The sequence below is a fragment of the Cherax quadricarinatus genome, chromosome 43, assembly GCF_038502225.1.
Source record: "Cherax quadricarinatus isolate ZL_2023a chromosome 43, ASM3850222v1, whole genome shotgun sequence".
Taxonomy (NCBI): domain Eukaryota; kingdom Metazoa; phylum Arthropoda; class Malacostraca; order Decapoda; family Parastacidae; genus Cherax; species Cherax quadricarinatus.
The window spans coordinates 26,857,544-26,878,890 of NC_091334.1; the positions used below are offsets into that span (position 1 = coordinate 26,857,544).

The 21,347-nt window shown below is 45.2% G+C and overlaps 1 protein-coding gene across 2 annotated transcripts in view; it reads right to left on the bottom strand.

Annotated features, from left to right (window-relative positions):
• Window positions 1-4,530: 4,530 nt before the first annotated feature.
• Window positions 4,531-21,347, bottom strand: part of LOC128694182 (uncharacterized) — a 68,495-nt gene continuing 51,678 nt past the window's right edge. For both annotated transcript variants that reach the window (XM_053784161.2, XM_053784162.2), the window contains exon 3: window positions 4,531-12,099. In XM_053784161.2, coding sequence (XP_053640136.2) covers window positions 9,937-12,099 — 2,163 coding nt within the window. In that variant the 3' untranslated portion in view covers window positions 4,531-9,936. The remainder of the gene's footprint in view (window positions 12,100-21,347) is intronic.

The following is a 21,347-nucleotide window of genomic DNA, read 5'->3' on the forward strand; positions in this document are numbered from 1 at the left end:
AACACACTCCACTACTCTTCAATCTACTACCAGACAACACACTCCACTACTCTTCAGTCTACTGCCAGACAACACACTCCACAACTCTTCTATCTACTGCCAGACAACACACTCCACCACTCTTCAATCTACTGCCTGACAACACACTCCACAACTCTTCTATCTACTGCCAGACAACACACTCCACTACTCTTCAGTCTACTGCCAGACAACACACTCCACAACTCTTCTATCTACTGCCAGACAACACACTCCACAACTCTTCTATCTACTGCCAGACAACACACTCCACCACTCTTCAGTCTACTGCCAGACAACACACTTCCCCACTCTTCAGTCTACTGCCAGACAACACACTCCACCACTCTTCAGTCTACTGCCAGACAACACACTCCACCACTCTTCAGTCTACTGCCAGACAACACACTTCCCCACTCTTCAGTCTACTGCCAGACAACACACTCCACCACTCTTCAATCTACTGCCAGACAACACACTCCACCACTCTTCAGTCTACTGCCAGACAACACACTCCACCACTCTTCAGTCTACTGCCAGACAACACACTCCACCACTCTTCAGTCTACTGCCAGACAACACACTCCACCACTCTTCAGTCTACTGCCAGACAACACACTCCACCACTCTTCAGTCTACTGCCAGACAACACACTCCACCACTCTTCAGTCTACTGCCAGACAACACACTCCACCCATCTTCAGTCTACTGCCAGACAACACACTCCACCGCTCTTCAGTCTACTGCCAGACAACACACTCCACCACTCTTCAGTCTACTGCCAGACAACACACTCCACCACTCTTCAGTCTACTGCCAGACAACACACTCCACCACTCTTCAGTCTACTGCCAGACAACACACTCCACCACTCTTCAGTCTACTGCCAGACAACACACTCCACCACTCTTCAGTCTACTGCCAGACAACACACTCCACCACTCTTCAGTCTACTGCCAGACAACACACTCCACCACTCTTCAGTCTACTGCCAGACAACACACTTCCCCACTCTTCAGTCTACTGCCAGACAACACACTCCACCACTCTTCAGTCTACTGCCAGACAACACACTTCCCCACTCTTCAGTCTACTGCCAGACAACACACTTCCCCACTCTTCAGTCTACTGCCAGACAACACACTTCCCCACTCTTCAGTCTACTGCCAGACAACACACTTATCCACTCTTCAGTCTACTGCCAGACAACACACTCCACCACTCTTCAGTCTACTGCCAGACAACACACTCCACCACTCTTCAGTCTACTGCCAGACAACACACTCCACCACTCTTCAGTCTACTGCCAGACAACACACTCCACCACTCTTCAGTCTACTGCCAGACAACACACTCCACCACTCTTCAGTCTACTGCCAGACAACACACTCCACCACTCTTCAGTCTACTGCCAGACAACACACTTCCCCACTCTTCAGTCTACTGCCAGACAACACACTCCACCACTCTTCAGTCTACTGCCAGACAACACACTCCACCACTCTTCAGTCTACTGCCAGACAACACACTCCACCACTCTTCAGTCTACTGCCAGACAACACACTCCACCACTCTTCAGTCTACTGCCAGACAACACACTCCACCACTCTTCAGTCTACTGCCAGACAACACACTCCACCACTCTTCAGTCTACTGCCAGACAACACACTCCACCACTCTTCAGTCTACTGCCAGACAACACACTCCACCACTCTTCAGTCTACTGCCAGACAACACACTCCACCACTCTTCAGTCTACTGCCAGACAACACACTTCCCCACTCTTCAGTCTACTGCCAGACAACACACTCCACCACTCTTCAGTCTACTGCCAGACAACACACTCCACCACTCTTCAGTCTACTGCCAGACAACACACTCCACCACTCTTCAGTCTACTGCCAGACAACACACTTCCCCACTCTTCAGTCTATTGCCAGACAACACACTCCACCACTCTTCAGTCTACTGCCAGACAACACACTCCACCACTCCTCAGTCTACTGCCAGACAACACACTCCTCCACTCTTCAGTCTACTGCCAGACAACACACTCCACCACTCTTTAGTCTACTGCCAGACAACACACTCCACCACTCTTTAGTCTACTGCCAGACAACACACTCCACCACTCTTCAGGCTTCTGCCAGACAACACACTCCACCACTCTTTAGTCTACTGCCAGACAACACACTCCACCGCTCTTCAGTCTACTGCCAGACAACACACTCCACCGCTCTTCAGTCTACTGCCAGACAACACACTCCACCACTCTTCAGTCTACTGCCAGACAACACACTCCACCACTTTTCAGTCTACTGCCAGACAACACACTCCACCACTCTTCAGTCTACTGCCAGACAACACACTCCACCCATCTTCAGTCTACTGCCAGACAACACACTCCACCGCTCTTCAGTCTACTGCCAGACAACACACTCCACCACTCTTCAGTCTACTGCCAGACAACACACTCCACCACTTTTCAGTCTACTGCCAGACAACACACTCCACCACTCTTCAGTCTACTGCCAGACAACACACTCCACCCCTCCTCAGTCTACTGCCAGACAACACACTCCACTGCTCTTCAGTCTACTGCCAGACAACACAGTCCACCACTCTTCAGTCTACTGCCAGACAACACACTCCACCACTCTTCAGTCTACTGCCAGACAACACACTCCACCACTCTTCAGTCTACTGCCAGACAACACACTCCACCCCTTTTCAGTCTACTGCCAGACAACACACTCCACCACTCTTCAGTCTACTGCCAGACAACACACTCCACCGCTGTTCAGTCTACTGCCAGACAACACACTCCACCCCTCCTCAGTCTACTGCCAGACAACACTCTCCACCACTCTTCAGTCTACTGCCAGACAACACACTCCACCACTCTTCAGTCTACTGCTAGACAACACACTCCACCCCTTTTGAGTCTACTGCTAGACAACACACTCCACCACTCTTCAGTGTACTGCCAGACAACACACTTCCCCACTCTTCAGTCTACTGCCAGACAACACACTTCCCCACTCTTCAGTCTACTGCCAGACAACACACTCCACCACTCTTCAGTCTACTGCCAGACAACACACTCCACCCCTTTTCAGTCTACTGCTAGACAACACACTCCACCGCTGTTCAGTCTGCCAGACAACACACTCCACCCCTCCTCAGTCTACTGCCAGACAACACACTCCACCGCTCTTCAGTCTACTGCCAGACAACACACTCCACCACTCTTCAGTCTACTGCCAGACAACACACTCCACCACTTTTCAGTCTACTGCCAGACAATGCACTCCACCACTCTTCAGTCTACTGCCAGACAACACACTCCACCCCTCCTCAGTCTACTGCCAGACAACACACTCCACTGCTCTTCAGTCTACTGCCAGACAACACACTCCACCACTCTTCAGTCTACTGCCAGACAACACACTCCACCCCTCCTCAGTCTACTGCCAGACAACACACTCCACCACTCTTCAGTCTACTGCCAGACAACACAGTCCACCACTCTTTATTCTACTGCCAGACAACACACTTAATATACATAACATTCACTTTTACTACTGTGCTCTATATATACAGAACAATAAGCTGTAATATCAATCCTACCCTACAACACCTTCTTAATAAATGGCACAGAACTCATAAACATAATAGTAGACACAAAAATCTCTATGGCATTCCCTGTGTCCGAGTTAATCTTTGTAAGAACTCATTGTGCATATAAGGACCCTTCACCTAGGGAAGCCTGGAGAGGCCTGAGGTGGCCTGGGAAGGCCTGTGGGGGCCTGGGGAGTCCTGAGGTAGCCTGGGGATGCCTGAGGCAGCCTGGGGAGGCCTAAGGCAGCCTGGGCAGGCCTGAGGCAGCCTGGGGAGGCCTGAGGTGGCCTGGAGAGGCCTGAGGTGGCCTGGGGAGGCCTGAGGTGGCCTGGGGAGGCCTGAGGCAGCCTGGGGAGGCCTGAGGCAGCCTGGGGAGGCCTGAGGCAGCCTGGGGAGGCCTGAGGCAGCCTGGGGAGGCCTGAGGCAGCCTGGGGACATGACTATTGAGGAAATGTTGTCTTAGTGCCAGCAGTGTGTACAGTCTTTATGGACTAGTTGTGATAGCTGAATGGGCAGTTTCTTGTGCTCACCTGATAGACTGGAAGACATACTAAGCAAATAGCCAAGGATTTGGACGACTGGAAACCAATGGAATTAGCTTAAAATAGGAATCAAAGAGGACAAAATTGCTGACATGTAAATTTCTGGTGCATAAGTTTGCATCTGCATAATTCCCTAAGTTTTCCACCAAATTTTTGTATATTTGATGTTGTTACCTTCAAAAAAGAAACTTTCTCAAATCTCAGATGTTTTTTGGAGGGGGGGGGGGGATTTTTTTTGGACACTGAGAGCAAGTTTCATTTCAGGGACAAGAAAATGAAAGTTTTAAGGAACTTGAAGGAACTCAAAGGAATTTGAAGGAACTTGAAGGAACTTAAATTATAAACACAGTTCACTAAACTGCTGCTTTAATATTACTGAACTTGAGTTTACAACGAACTTTTACAAAAATCGACTTACATATATACTTGACTTAATATAGTGGTATATACACACACACAAGGGAGTCCCAGGTAGGGGGGATTATCCTTGTAAATCCCACCAGGGATTATTGATCCTCCTGGTCTATGTTCCAGTCTTGTACTTCACTGGTAAAGCACTTCTTGGGAGGTTTACGCTCTGTGAAACCAGCGTTCATGTTCTTCGCATCGCGAACGCGTCCGTAGGGGGTCCGTTTGTCACCTGGGGGGCGGCAGCTCGACTCCCCGCAGAGACAACTTGGCGAGGACAGGACAGTCTATCAACTACCTTAAGAGTACTGCAAAATAAAGGTGATACATCTTTAAACACTGAGTGGAGAAATGTGTTACTGTCAGACTGTGCTTATAAAGCTCCTCTACATAGTCACCTTTTATAAAGTGCCCCTATATGGTCAGTTCTCTTATAAGGCTCCTCTATATAGTCAGATCTCTTATTTATAATGCTCCTCTGTATAGTCAGTTCTCTTATGAGGCTCCTGTATATACAGTCAGTTCTCAAATATTATTATTCTTGTTACAAAGAAAACTAAGCACTAAACCCACAAGGGTCATAAAGCACTGCAGACTATATGAAGACGAGAGTCAAGAGTGTGTAAGTCACTGAGAGTCAAGAGTGTGTACGAGTCACTGAGAGTCAAGAGTGTGTACGAGTCACTGAGAGTCAAGAGTGTGTATGAGTCACTGAGAGTCAGGAGTGTGTATGAGTCACTGAGAGTCAAGAGTGTGTATGAGTCGCTGAGAGTCAAGAGTGTGTAAGAGTCAGTAAGAGGAATGGAAGTCATAAGAAGCATAGTATAAATAAAGTCAGTGTAATAAATCAGTCACTGACTTAAAGAGGAAATCTGTGTTAAAGCTGGGGTTGTCGGCAATGATGTCAGGTGACGTGTGTCTCATATATCAGGTGACATGTGTCTCGTACGTTAGGTGATGTGTGTTTCATATGTCAGGTAACGTATGTCTTGTACGTCAGGTGACGTGTTTCTCGTACATCAGGTGACCTGTCTTGTACGTCAGGTGACGTGTGTCTCATACATCAGGTGATGTGTCTCGTACGTCAGGTGACGTGTGTCTTGTACGTCAGGTGATGTGTCTTGTACGTCAGGTGATGTGTGTCTCGTACGTCAGGTGACGTGTGTCTCGTATGTCAAGTGACATGTGTCTTATACGTCAGCTGACGTGTCTCGTACATCAGGTGACGTGTGTCTCATATGCCAGGTGATGTGTCTCATACGTCATATGAAGTGTGTAATCATACATCAGGTGACGTTTCTCATACATCAGGTGGCGTGTATCTCATACGTCGTGATGCGTGTCTCATACGTCAGGTGACGTGTCTCGCATGTCAGGTGACATGTCTCATACATCAGGTGACATGTCTCATATGTCAGGTGACATGTGTCTCACACATCAGGTGACATGTGTCTTGTACATAAGAGACACATCTCATATGTCAGAGTGAGACATGTCTCATACAAAGGTGGGAGAGTGTAGTCTAACACAGCAATGACAAAAAGACCAGAAACACAAACAAGGTTTGACACAACACAATTTAAATAGATCATCTCGGACCACCATTGTTGCCAACAGTTGTAAAGTTGTCTACTCTGAGAATGGAACACCACTGTATGAAACATCATGAACTGCTGACCATGCAACAGAGTTTGCCTGCTGCTGACCATGCAGCAGAGTTTGCCTGCTGCTGACCATGCAGCAGAGTCTGCCTGCTTGTTGACCTGAACGTCCACATGTCCAGGGACCCAGTAAGACCCAGGGGAACCCAGTAGGACTCAGGATCCAGTAGGAACCAGTAGGATCCAGCAGGACCAAGTAGGACCCAGCAGAAAATGACTTTGTGTTTACAAGTACGTAATGTGACATAACCAAAGTTGTGCATATAGAACAACGGGATGAAAAACAAATATCTGGATAGCCTATAATGCAGTAGTCTAAAGCTACTACAAATGTTGAGGTAGGAATGCAACAAGCACAACAGCCATGAGACTGCATACAACATAGCTGTAGAAATGTCAGCCGAGTCAAATAAGTGACCTCGTACAACACTGTCCAGAAAAATTGCTGCAAACCCGACACTATCAGAGGATTTAGAACCACCAGCGTAAACTACAGCCTCCCCTCACTTAACGATGGAGTTCTGTTCCTAAGACCACATTGGTAAACGAATTTGTCGCTAAGCAAGGAGCATACAGGTCGACCATCACTAATCCGGCAATCAGTTATCCGGTTCCATCAGTAATCCGGCACCAATTTCGGCTGGCATAATTTCAAATTTCATCATTATACTGACTCAGAAATTGTGCAGATGGTTATAAATCCACAGCAACAAGCCAGTGGAGGAGAAAGCAGTGATGAAAATGAGGAAGATATAGCAGAAAGTTAATTAAGTGTATTCTAACATAACCGCTGTGTAATCCAGCAAACTCACTAATTCGGCACACTACAGGTCACAAAGATGCTAGATTAGTGATGACCGACCTGTACTATAATGGTAGTGAGTTTGTGTCAACCATCTTTGATATTGTTATAATGTCACCTTTGCACCATTTATAACATTTTTAGTATATTTTAAAATGTTTTTACAGTAGTCTGCTGTATAATGTAATAAATAAAAATAGAGGAAATCAGTCATAATATACATTATTTAGGTATGCACACTGGTCAGAGAGCCCGTCGTAAGTCCGAGTCTTTGGTAAACAAGTACATTGCTAAGTGAGGAAAGGCTGTACAATGACATGAGAATGAGATTGCAAATGGTTAAGAAAAAGTTAGTGAGAAGCTACAGTACATAACTGAGCTTTCTTCATGGAAGTGAAAAGAACAGACAAGAATCAATGGAACTTCCCAAGGGGAAAGAGAAAAATAGGAAGCTGGATGGATAGAGTAAATAAGAGTGAATATAAAGAAAAAGGATGTAGTAAAGAGCAGCAGCAGAGAACTTCTACTAATGTGTTACCATTCTGTATGTTGAAGGATCATGAAGGTGATGAGAGACAACAAAATAAGAGACAATGGACATCACATCAACCTTACAAAGATGGAAAATTCACCTCTGCATACAGACTCTCGATCAGGGAGGAATAGAAAGTAGCTTGACACAAATGCAACACTTAATGATGAATGGGATCCAGTTTTGTGGAAGAAGCTGCAGAATATATTTGGTCACCATAATCCAGTTTTGATAAGATTAGAGCAGAATGAAGATTTAGAGTTAATTTATCAGCCGTCCAAGAAAAATGGACGAGTTTTAAGGAGGCTCAGCTGGCTATGGCAAGTTGCTTGCAGAGAGGTTATGTGAGGTTTCCAGGACATCCAGAGACCAAATAGAAGGCTCGTTTAGGTATATGGGAATTATGCAGGTATAACGCGACATTAGAGACAATACAGCATCCTGTAAAAGTTATCCAATGTGTTTTAGCAACAGAAAACTTACAGCCATGAATAGTGGCCGAGTGGAACACACAGTTGATGGCATTCAGGAGAGAGGCTGCTACCAGGTAACAGTCAGTGCCTGCACAACCTACAGCAAAGTCAACATAAAGTGACAACCAAATATTAGATGGGAGAACAGAGGCAAGATCACTGACAGTCCCTGAACAGTCAATATAACTGATAGTCCCTAAGTAAAGGTAACTGATAGTCCCTGAACAGTCAACATCAGTGATAGTCCTTCAAGTCAAGGTCACTTATAGTCTTTGAACATAGTCAAGGTCACTGACAGTCCCTGAGGGATACCTTCAGCCTGGAGAGTCAGGGAAAAAATTATTAACTCAGACACAGAAATGTTTCTCAGACAAGAAATTCTTAGTGGAAAGCAGCAGTGTCTTGTAGGCCTAAGGAATGAGCTTAAGTCCAAATGTTATAAGTGTCAGAGCTGAGTGGAGGAGCTTATGAGAGAGCTGATAGTGGAGGAGCTTGTAACAGCTGATAGAGGAGGCTATAAGAGCTGATAGTAGAGAAGCTGATAGTAGGGTAGCTTATAACAGAGCTGAGAAGCTCCTAATAGAGCTGACTGCCGAGTATTGTTATCTGCCCACCACAATGGATAAATATTGAAGGGAATTATCACAGATTTATGTCAGGGGTCAAAGTTCTCTGGTGCGAACATTCGAAAAATTCGTGGGGGGGGAGCGCTAAACCCCTAGGAGTCGTGTGGCGCCTGGGGTGGGTGGGTGTGGGGCATGGGAGGAAATCAGGTACGACCCGAGGTTGTACCCGTCACCTCGAAGGTTGTGGAACAGTCTGTGAAACAAAGTAAACATTCGTACACATTCTCAGTGTTCGTACACGTTCTATGCATTCGTACACGTTCTCTGTGCTGGTACATGTTCTCTGTGCTCATACATGTTCTCTTCATTAATATTATCTAAAATAATTGTCTCTAGGGCGCACTAAACACGAACAGAATCGGCACTTTCAAAATTAGTTAAAATAGATTTAAAAATAGAGATCCTCAATTTACAAACAAACTGCTGGTGTTCCAGTTAACAAACACATTGCTGGTGTTCCAGTTAACAAACACATTGCTGGTGTTCCAGTTAACAAACACATTGCTGGTGTTCCAGTTAACAAACACATTGCTGGTGTTCCAGTTAACAAACACATTGCTGGTGTTCCAGTTAACAAACACATTGCTGGTGTTCCAGTTAACAAACACATTGCTGGTGTTCCAGTTAACAAACACATTGCTGGTGTTCCAGTTAACAAACACATTGCTGGTGTTCCAGTTAACAAACACATTGCTGGTGTTCCAGTTAACAAACACATTGCTGGTGTTCCAGTTACAGTTAACAAACACATTGCTGGTGTTCCAATTTACAAACATATTGCTGGTGTTCCAATTCACAAACACATTCTGGTGTTCTGATTTACAAACACATTGCTGGTGTTCCGATTTACAAACACATTCTGGTGTTCCGATTTAAAACATTTGTGTTGCTGGTGTTTTGACTTACAAAACGTGCAATGCTTGTGTTCCAGTTGACAAACAAGTTGTTTGCACACACAGAACAAAGGACGGTTATTTGTCTCCCACATCCAAACAGCACCTCAGCGCTTTTAAAAATTAAACCGTGCCTAACCGCTATTAATAAGCGCCGATCTTATGTTCTTAAGCGCAAATCTTATGGCTGAAAGCATAGATCTTAGGTTCGTAAACATAGATCTTATAGTTGTAAGTGCAGATCTTACTGTAAGCCAGGTCTTACTGTAAGCACAGATCTTACTGTAAGCGCAGATCTTACTGTAAGCACAGATGTTTGTAAGTCGAGGATCTGGTTAATAGTCACACTACCACCCCACACTAAGATTTTTCTTCCTCGTCCTCCGCTTCTGAGTTTGTGTCACTTTTCTCGCCATTCTCAACCTCCCTTGTGCTCAGATTCTGAGCATCTGCTCCTTGTGCGTATGTGGCGGGCTCGAAATCCCGACTCAGGTTCTCTGGTGTGTCTTGAGTCCTCTCGCTGTGGTGGCTCTCTTGATTCCAGTTTAGCGGCAAATCCAGGTGAGCAGCATACGGGTCGTGGCTTCCCCTAGCTTCGATCTCCCGAGCTAACCGCTCGGCCTTCATTTGTTTTAAGAGGTAGAGTTCCTCCTTTGAGAGCCCAGACTGTTCTTTCAGTTTCTCCTTACGGAGGTTCAGTCCACGTTCAATCTCAGTCGATGCATCAGGTCTCTCCATCCTGCTACGGTTATCCTCCCTGGTGTCACGAGGTCGTCGCTGGTCCTGTTTCCACTTGCTGCTGCTGCTGGTGCTGCTGCTGATGGTGGTGGTCGCTGCCTGGTTGACGTGCCGTGAGGTGCCAGCCATGGACATTATGCTAGCAGGAAGGCCGTTAAGGATGGCGCTTGAGACGGCCGATGACATGGAGGGTAACTGGAAGGAGCCCAGACCGCCGAGCCCCATGGGTGGGTACATCAGCCCAGCAGTGCTGGCACCACCGAACATTCCTGGAAACTGCAAATTAGCCGCCGAAGTGGCAGCGGCGTTTCTGTGGTCCTTGCTCTTGGAGGTCGATGGAAAGTCATTGAGGTTTGTCAAGCCAGGTAACCCATACCCAGCCAAGCCACCCAACAGAGGATTTGCCATTGCTAATCCAGCCATACCTGGCAAGCCACCAAAGCCAGCCATCATCATCATGCTAGGATCCAAACCCATACTGGCCAACAACTTAGAGTCCAGACCACCAAGAGCCTTGGGATCCAATCCTCCTAGAAGCTTCGGATCCAAGCTCGCCAACAGTTTGGGATCAATACCGCCAAACATCATAGGATCCAAGCCAAGCATCTTGGGATCTAAATACATCATCTTGGGATCCAATCCTGCCAGTAGCTTAGGATCAAGACCTCCTAGTAATCTGGGGTCAATCCCACCTAGTAATCGTGGATCCAGGCCACCAAGCAATTTAGGATCCAAACCTCCAAGCAATTTTGGATCTAGGCCAGCTAAGAGCTTGGGATCTAACCCTCCTAGTGATCTTGGATCAAGACTGCCAAAGAGCTTGGGATCAAGGCCTGCTAACATTTTAGGATCATGACCAGCGAGGAACTTAGGATCAATTCCAGTTAGGGATTTAGGATCAAGACCAGCCAAGGGCTTAGGATTCACTCCTGCCATAGCCTTGGGATCCAGTCCACTTAAACTTGCAAGCAACTTGGGATCAAGGGAAGCTAATGTTTTGTGATCCAATCCTGCTAACAACATTGGATCAAAGCCTAATAATTTAGGGTCAATATTGAGTAGGGAGGATTTTGAGTCAGAGCTTCGAGAAGAGGAAGGTTTGACTTCCTTCTCATGGTGTTTGGCAGCCTCGTGATGCTTGGCATCCAGTCCCATTAGTTTAGGGTCTAGACCCATAGCTGCTAGTACCTTAGGGTCTAGTGGGCCCATAGCTGCTATTAACTTAGGGTCTAATGGAGGTAGCAGCTTTGGGTCCAGTGGAGGTAGCAGCTTTGGGTCTACACTGAGAGCCTTTGGATCGAGGCTTCCTAGTAGTTTAGGATCAAATCCCAAGAGTTTTGGATCTAAACCAGCAAAAGCTGCAGCATTTAGAGAGGTCTTAGGGTCTGGCACTTGGAGGCTCTTGGGGTCATATGGCATACCTCTGAAGGAGTGGTAGGAGGGAGGGAGGGCACAGGTGCTGCCCCGGGCTGCCGAAGTGGACGTGGTTGTGGTGTTGGACCCAGATGGCAGGAACTGTGGCGACGTCATGGTGCTGCTGGAGTAGGTGCTGCCATGAAGGTAGTTGGACATCGAGGCAATGTAGGAAGCATGGCTGGCACTGTGCTTTCTCTCAGCGCTTGCTAGTTTCTTGTGGTAATCAGAGAGGAACGCAGCACTGCTGGTGTTGCTACTACTACTACGCTCCTTCACAATGTCTGCCCACTGGGGGTCCACATCGTAGTTAGCATGCTCCATCAGCCACTGCGCCAAGTACTTCAGTTTAGGGGCATCCTGCCCACTTATCTGCAAAAACAAAAATGCATTACTATACAAGCTGAAGATTCATGATAGGAGTGAGTGGAAGGAAGTGGGTTTTGTGATTTGGTGTGCTGTTGGTGTCTGAGCAAAGTAATATGCAGGGACACTGGGAAACTGGTTAGGTGGACTTGGTTCCTGGAGGTGGGAAGTACAGTGCCTGTACCCTGAAGGACGGGTAGTGGTGGTAGTGAGTACAGTGCCTGTACTCTGAAGGATGGGTAGTGGTGGTAGTGAGTACAGTGCCTGTACTCTGAAGGATGGGTAGTGATGGTAGTGAGTACAATGCTTGTACTCTGAAGGATGGGTAGTGGTGGTAGTGAGTACAGTGCCTGTACTCTGAAGGATGAACGGTGATGGGAAGTACAGTGCCTGTATTTTATTCTGAAGGATGATTAGTGGTGAGAAGTACAGTGCCTGCACTCTGAAGGATGAGTGGTGTACTCTGTACTCTTGATGCCTGTACTCTGAAGGATGAGTGGCAGTGATAAGTACAGTGCCTGTACTCTGAAGGACGAGTGCTGATGGGAAGTACAGTGCCTGTACTTTGAAGGATGAGTGGTGGTGGTGAGAATTACAGTGCCTGCATTCTGAGGGATGATTAGTGGTCGGAAGTACAGTGCCTGTACTCTGAAGGATGAGTGGTGGTGGTGGTAATTACAGTGCCTATACTCTGAAGGATGAGTGGTGGTGGTGGTGGCAAGTACAGTGCCTGTACTCTGAAGGATGAGTGGTGGTGGTGGTGGTAATTACAGTGCCTGTACTCTGAAGGATGAGTGGTGGTGGTGGTAATTACAGTGCCTGTACTCTGAAGGATTAGTGGTGGTGGTGGTGGGAAGTACAGTGCCTGTACTCTGAAGGATAAGTGGTGGTAGGAAGTACAGTGCCTGCACTCTGAAGGATGAGTGGTGGTGGTGGGAAGTACAGTGCCTGTACTCTGAAGGATAAGTGGTGGTAGGAAGTACAGTGCCTGCACTCTGAAGGATGAGTGGTGGTGGTGGTGGGAAGTACAGTGCCTGCACTCTGAAGGATGAGTGGTGGTGGTGGTGGGAAGTACAGTGCCTGTACTCTGAAGGATGAGTGGCAGTGGGAAGTACAGTGTCTGTACTCTGAAGGATGAGTAGTGATGTCACAGTTCAGAGTGATATCAACATATTTCCGTCAATCCAGTCACTAGATGAATGATGGTGGATGTATTTATTCTTCGTGGCATCAGTCTCCCTCAGTGACAGACAGACAGTGTCTTCAGGACAGCACTTCAGGGGAGTGCACAACCAGTGCCAAGGACTGGCACTTGCAATGGTCATCTAGAGAGTGCCATACCGTTGTTTGGCACCAGTTAGTGTCAGAGCTATGGTTTTCCAGCCTGGTAGCCTGGTCTGGGGTCAGGATTTGCTACCAACTGATCAGATGGGCTGTTGCTGTTGGTAGTCTGCATTGCAGGCAAGTATGTTTATCACAGTAATAATAATAATATAATAACAACATTATTTCTACAAGTACATGTACAAGGTATACAAGTACATGTACAAGGTATACAAGTGCATGTACAAGGTATACAAGTACATGTACAAGGTATACAAGTACATGTACAAGGTATACAAGTGCATGTACAAGGTATACAAGTACATGTACAAGGTATACAAGTGCATGTACAAGGTATACAAGTACATGTACAAGGTATACAAGTGCATGTACAAGGTATACAAGTACAGGTACAAGGTATACAAGTACATGTACAAGGTATACAAGTACATGTACAAGGTATACAAGTACATGTACAAGGTATACAAGTGCATGTACAAGGTATACAAGTACATGTACAAGGTATACAAGTACATGTACAAGGTATACAAGTACATGTACAAGGTATACAAGTACATGTACAAGGTATACAAGTGCATGTACAAGGTATACAAGTACATGTACAAGGTATACAAGTACATGTACAAGGTATACAAGTACATGTACAAGGTATACAAGTGCATGTACAAGGTATACAAGTACATGTACAAGGTATACAAGTGCATGTACAAGGTATACAAGTACAGGTACAAGGTATACAAGTACATGTACAAGGTATACAAGTACATGTACAAGGTATACAAGTACATGTACAAGGTATACAAGTGCATGTACAAGGTATACAAGTACATGTACAAGGTATACAAGTGCATGTACAAGGTATACAAGTGCATGTACAAGGTATACAAGTACATGTACAAGGTATACAAGTGCATGTACAAGGTATACAAGTACATGTATAAGGTATACAAGTACATGTACAAGGTATACAAGTACATGTACAAGGTATACAAGTGCATGTACAAGGTATACAAGTACATGTACAAGGTATACAAGTACATGTACAAGGTATACAAGTACATGTACAAGATATACAAGTGCATGTACAAGGTATACAAGTGCATGTACAAGGTATACAAGTACATGTACAAGGTATACAAGTACATGTACAAGGTATACAAGTACATGTACAAGGTATACAAGTGCATGTACAAGGTATACAAGTGCATGTACAAGGTATACATGTACAAGGTATACAAGTACATGTACAAGGTATACAAGTGCATGTACAAGGTATACAAGTGCATGTACAAGGTATACAAGTGCATGTACAAGGTATACAAGTACATGTACAAGGTATACAAGTGCATGTACAAGGTATACAAGTGCATGTACAAGGTATACAAGTGCATGTACAAGGTATACAAGTACATGTACAAGGTATACAAGTACATGTACAAGGTATACAAGTACATGTACAAGGTATACAAGTACATGTACAAGGTATACAAGTACATGTACAAGGTATACAAGTGCATGTACAAGGTATACAAGTACATGTACAAGGTATACAAGTGCATGTACTAGGTATACAAGTGCATGTACAAGGTATACAAGTACATGTACAAGGTATACAAGTGCATGTACAAGGTATACAAGTGCATGTACAAGGTATACAAGTACATGTACAAGGTATACAAGTACATGTACAAGGTATACAAGTACATGTACAAGGTATACAAGTGCATGTACTAGGTATACAAGTGCATGTACAAGGTATACAAGTACATGTACAAGGTATACAAGTGCATGTACAAGGTATACAAGTACATGTACAAGGTATACAGATCATAGCTGACATCAGTGACATACTACTATATAGAAAGTCACTTGTTATGCTGAGCATTTCCCGCAAATTAGGTCAGTTTTGTCCCAGGATGCCACCCACACCAGTCCACTAACACCCAGGATGTGACCCACACCAGTCCACTAACACCCAGGATGTGACCCACACCAGTCCACTAACACCCAGGATGTGACCCACACCAGTCCACTAACACCCAGGATGTGACCCACACCAGTCCACTAACACCCAGGATGCCACCCACACCAGTCCACTAACACCCAGGATGTGACCCACACCAGTCCACTAACACCCAGGATGTGACCCACACCAGTCCACTAACACCCAGGATGTGACCCACACCAGTCCACTAACACCCAGGATGTGACCCACACCAGTCCACTAACACCCAGGATGTGACCCACACCAGTCCACTAACACCCAGGATGTGACCCACACCAGTCCACTAACACCCAGGATGTGACCCACACCTGTCCACTAACACCCAGGATGTGACCCACACCAGTCCACTAACACCCAGGATGTGACCCACACCGGTCCACTAACACCCAGGATGTGACCCACACCAGTCCACTAACACCCAGGATATGACCCACACCAGTCCACTAACACCCAGGATGTGACCCCACACCAGTCCACTAACACCCAGGATGTGACCCACACCAGTCCACTAACACCCAGGATGTGACCCACACCAGTCCACTAACACCCAGGATGTGATCCACACCAGTCCACTAACACCCAGGATGTGACCCACACCAGTCCACTAACACCCAAGTACCCATTGGGTGAACATAGACAACCTGTAAGGAAATAAGCTTAATGTTTCAACCCTCACTGGGAATTGAACCCAGACCCCTCACTGCGTGAAGCAAGAGCTTTTGCCACCAGGCTATGGGTCTGGTGGTTGATGATAGTATGTTGACCCAGGCTGAGATGACCACGTATCCTTCCCTCCCTCCATTACATATTTATACATTCTTCTAGTAATCCCATCTCATGTTCTCTTCTAAACTCTATATTCTGAATGCTCTGCATAATAATAATAATAATAATAACAATAATAATAATAATAATTATTATTTCAGCATGATAGATGTTTGTACAAAGGAGTGTAACAACTGGGTGTACATACCAAAAGCTCCTTTATATGCAGATCATTTCTGGCAAACTTAAGACTAACTTAAGATCAATAAGGCTATAACAATGCAGTAATTGTACATATGGTCATTAGAATTGAATATTCAATTAGATCATGAACATTAAAATGGTATAAAATACCGACAGATTGTTAGGTAAGACACATATGCAACAGTTAGGTATCTTTATTTCGAAACGTTTCGCCTACACAGTAGGCTTCTTCAGTCGAGTACAGAAAAGTTGATAGAAGCAAGCAAGTATCTTCTGCTTCTATCAACTTTTCTGTACTCGACTGAAGAAGCCTACTGTGTAGGCGAAACGTTTCGAAATAAAGATACCTAACTGTTGCATATGTGTCTTACCTAACATTCTATTAGATCATGTTGTATGCCTTTAATAGATTTGGTAAAGAATTATAAACTAAGGTTGAGAATGGAATGATTAACATTTGTTTACACATATTGAGAGTAAGTATATATTGATCATAAAGTTTTAACTATGTTCATGGTATAGAGCAAATGCAAATATAGTTTTTATATATTTATTTATGATGGGCTGGGATAAGTTAAGGAGATAAAGTGTTTTCTAAGTGTAGTTTTAAAAATGCTGAGTCAGTGGTTCTGGAGATTTCTGGCAGAGAGTTCCAGATTTTGAGTCATTTTATGTACATTGAATTTTTGACAAGATTTAACCTGACACAGGTAATGTCATAGAGATTTTTGTGTCTCGTATTGTGTCCACGAGTCTTATTGCAACTGTCAAGAAAGTGCTTCAGGTTGGGATTTACATCAGAATTGACTGTTCTGTAAATGTAGGTGGCTCAGTATTACAAATGAATGTTTTGTACAGCGAATAGGTTTAGCTCTTTGTAAAGTGTGTGTGTGTGTGGGGGGGGGGGGAGGAGGTTGTTTAGCTGTAGATTGTGTGATCATTCGCACTGCAGCTTTTTGTTGGGTTAGTATTAGCTTTAGGTGATTTGTCATTGTGGAACCCCAAGTACAAATAGCATAGGAGAGGTAGGGGTAGATCAGTGAACAGTATAGCGTAAGTCGTGCTGTTTGTGGTACATAATAACGTATTTTTGAGAGGATGCCAACTGTTTTAGATACTTGTTTTGTTATGTGTTGGATATGGGTGTTGAATTTGAGGTTGCTGTCAAGGTGCAGACCTGGGAATTTTCCCTCATTATGTTTAGCAATAAAGATGCTGATAAGCATAATGTTTAGTTGGACCTCACTTGCTCTACTCCCAAACATAAATTAAAGGTTTTGTCTATATTCAGTGTAAGTTTATTAACAGTCATCCAGGTTGCTATTTTTGCGAGCTCTTCATTAAGAACAGTATTGAGTGAGGCTAAATTAGGGTGGCAGATGACAAAAATCTTGTCATCAGCAAAGAGAACAGGCATAAGTTGCTGTGACACACCTGGAAGGTCGTTGATGTATAAAAGGGAAAGGAGGGGGCCAAGAATGTTTCCCTGTGGTACACCAGTGTCCAGGGGTCTTGTTGAGGAGGTAGTGTCCTTGATAGACACACACTGCTTTCTATTAGTAAGGTACGACTTCATGTATGCAAGTGCATGTCCTCTTATACCAAAATGATCAAGCTTGAGGAATAGGATGCTGTGGTCTACTGTATCAAAAGCTTTCTTAAGGTCAATAGAGAGTCCAAGCAAGTATTCCTTTTTTTCAAGTGCTGTGTAAATTAGGTCTAGCATTTTTATTGCATCATTTGTGCTTTTGTTTTTCCTGAGGCCAAACTGGTTGAGGATGCTTTGTGATGTTACGGAGGTGTATAACCTTGTGTGTATGAGATTCTCAAAGATTTTGGAAAGTAAAGGCAGGTTTGATACTGGCCTATAGTTGCTACATCTGTTGGGTCACCACCTTTGTGTACTGGTGTAATACTTGCTATTCTGAGTGATGCTGGGAAAGTGTTAGTTTCTAGTGATTTGTTGAAGAGTAATGAAATGGTGGGTGAAAGGATTTGAGCCGCTCATTTGTACAGTAGTGGTGGCACTTGGGTTACATTTCTTGATTTGCTTCTTAGACACTTAATAATCACGGTTACCTCAATGGGCTCTGTTGGTGTAAGATAGAAGGATGACGAAAAGTTTCCATCTAGATAATCATTGGCTCAGGCACTGGTAATTGGAATTTTACTGGTGAGATTTGATCCCATGTTTGAGAAGAAGTCATTTATCTCATTAGCTGTATCAATAGGCTGGGGTTTCAGTTCATTTGGTTTAGTAAGTACAGGTCGCCATCACAAATCCGGCATCACTGGGACCTGTAGTGTGCCGGATTATTGAGTTTGCCGAATTACAGAGTGGTTAGGTTAGAAGACACTTAACCCTTAAATGGTCCAAACGTATATATACGTTTTTTCAACATCAGAAAGTATGTAAAAAAATGTAGATCGTCTTTTTTGTTTTACATTTGAAAACGTGTAAAAGAACTTTCATCTACATTTTTTGTTTTGTTATATTTGAAAATATGATAAAAAAAGTAGACCTACTTTTGTAGCTACGAATTTGAACGTCAATCTGTTTGGACCGTTTAAGGGTTAATAAAGACTAAGACACTTGTGCTACACATGGGAATCTTTATTATGGAAACATTTTGCCACACAGTAGCTTCTTCAGTCCAATACAAAGTAGAAATGTGTAAGGAACAGAGGAGTTTGAGGTAATCAGTCCCTCAGCCTAGAATCGGTGTTCAGTCCATCACTCTTGTAGAAAGTGCAGCATATGGCCGGAGAAGTGGCTTATATACTGCAGTCAGGTGAGTTGAAGCAGGAGAAGGCAGGGTTATAGCAGAACCATCTGCTACTCTAAGTAGGTCTTCATCCCAAGGTTGGACAAGTACAGTGGCCCCCGGTTATAAGCTGGTTTGGTTATTGGCCAACTCGGTTATCGGCGGGTTTTTCGGCGCCCAGTTATTGACTGTTCGTTCGGTTATCGGCCATTTTGGACGCATCCATCCGCCGGCTGGGGCAGCTTGTGCTTCAGTTTAGCTTTGTCTCTCAGTGGCTGAGGAAGCTTCTGCTCATACATCCAAACATTTCGCTTGTTTACCATTGTTTTTAGTGGTTTTTCTTGCAGTGCAACTGTGAAATAAGTAAAGATGGCTCCAAAGAAAATTCCTAGTAAAGTTCCTGTGGTAAAGAAAGTCAGAAACACCATGGAATTAAAGCGTGAAGTGACAGAAAAGTTTGAGAGTGGTATGAAGGTGGTGGAACTTGCCAGGATGTAGAGCAAGAATAAATCAACAATTACATCCATCCTGGCAAAGAAAGAACAAATCAAGGATGCTAATGTTGCAAAAGAAGTAACTTTTCTAACTAAACAAAGGCCACCAATAATGGAAAAGTTATTATTATTGTGGATTAAGGAAAAAGAATTAGTGGGAGACTATGTTGTGGAGTTGATTATTTGTGAGAAGGCAAGGCAGTTGCGTGAGAATCTTGCAAAGAAGATGCCCGGAACAAGTGCTGCAGTTTGTGAATTTAGTGCCAGCAAAGGATGGTTTGATAGATTTAAGAAGCATAGTGGCATACACAGTGTTGTAAGGCACGGTGAGGCTGCAAGTTCTGATAAATGTAAGGCTGAAAAATTCATGCAGGAATTCCAGGGGCACATAGAGGCTGAAGGATTCAAACCCCAACAAGTATTCAATTGTGATGAAACAGGCCTGTTTTGGAAGAAAATCCCAAACAGGACCTACATTACCCAGGAGGAAAAGGCACTGCCAGGACACAAGCCTATGAAAGTCAGGCTTACTCTTTTGTTGTGTGGTAATACTAGTGGGAATTTCAAAGTGAAGCCTTTACTTGTGTATCACTCAGAAAATCCCAGAGTGTTTAAGAAAAACAATGTCATGAAGAACAGATTGTGTGTGATGTGGAAAGCTAATTATAAGGCATGAGTCACAAGGTAAATTTTCAAAGAGTGGGTTAATGATGTGTTTGGCCCAAGTGTGAAAAAATACCTCCTGGAAATGAAATTGCCACTCAAGTGCCTCCTGTTACTGGATAATGCTCCTGCACATCCTCCAGACTTGCAAGACCAAGTGTTTAGGGACTTTAGTTTCATCACAGTGAACTTCTTGCCTCCTAACACCACTCCTCTCCTCCAGCCCATGGACCAGCAGGTCATTCCTAACTTCAAAAAACTCTACACAAAAGAAGTGTTTCAAAAGTGCTTTGGATGGCTGGATGACTGGCTGCATGGATGGGGTGACTGGCTGGATGGGGTGACTGGCTGGATGGGGTGACTGGCTGGATGGGGTGACTGGCTGGATGGGGTGACTGGCTGGATGGGGTGACTGGCTGGATGGGGTGACTGGCTGGATGGGTGACTGGCTGGATGGGTGACTGGCTGGCTTGCTGGCTGGATGGGTGACTGGTTGGCTTGCTGGCTGGATGGATGGCTGGATGGCTGCCTGCATGGATGGGGTGACTGGCTGGATGGGGTGACTGGCTGGATGGGTGACTGGCTGGATGGGGTGACTGGCTGGATGGGGTGACTGGCTGGATGGGGTGACTGGCTGGATGGGGTGACTGGCTGGATGGGGTGACTGGCTGGATGGGTGACTGGCTGGATAGGTGACTGGCTGGCTTGCTGGCTGGATGGGTGACTGGTTGGCTTGCTGGCTGGATGGGTGACTGGCTGGATGGGTGACTGGCTAGCTGTGTGACTGGCTGTGTGACTGGCTGGCTGGCTGTATGGGTGACTGACTGGCTGGATGGATGGCTGGATGGCTGCCTGCATGGCTGGCTGGCTGGCTGGCTGGCTGGCTGGCTGGCTGGCTGGCTGACTGGCTGGCTGGCTGGCTGCCTGGCTGGCTGGCTGGCTGCCTGGCTGGCTAGCTGGATGGCTGGCTGGCTGCCTGGCTGGGTGACTGTTTGGCTGGCTGGGTGACTGGCT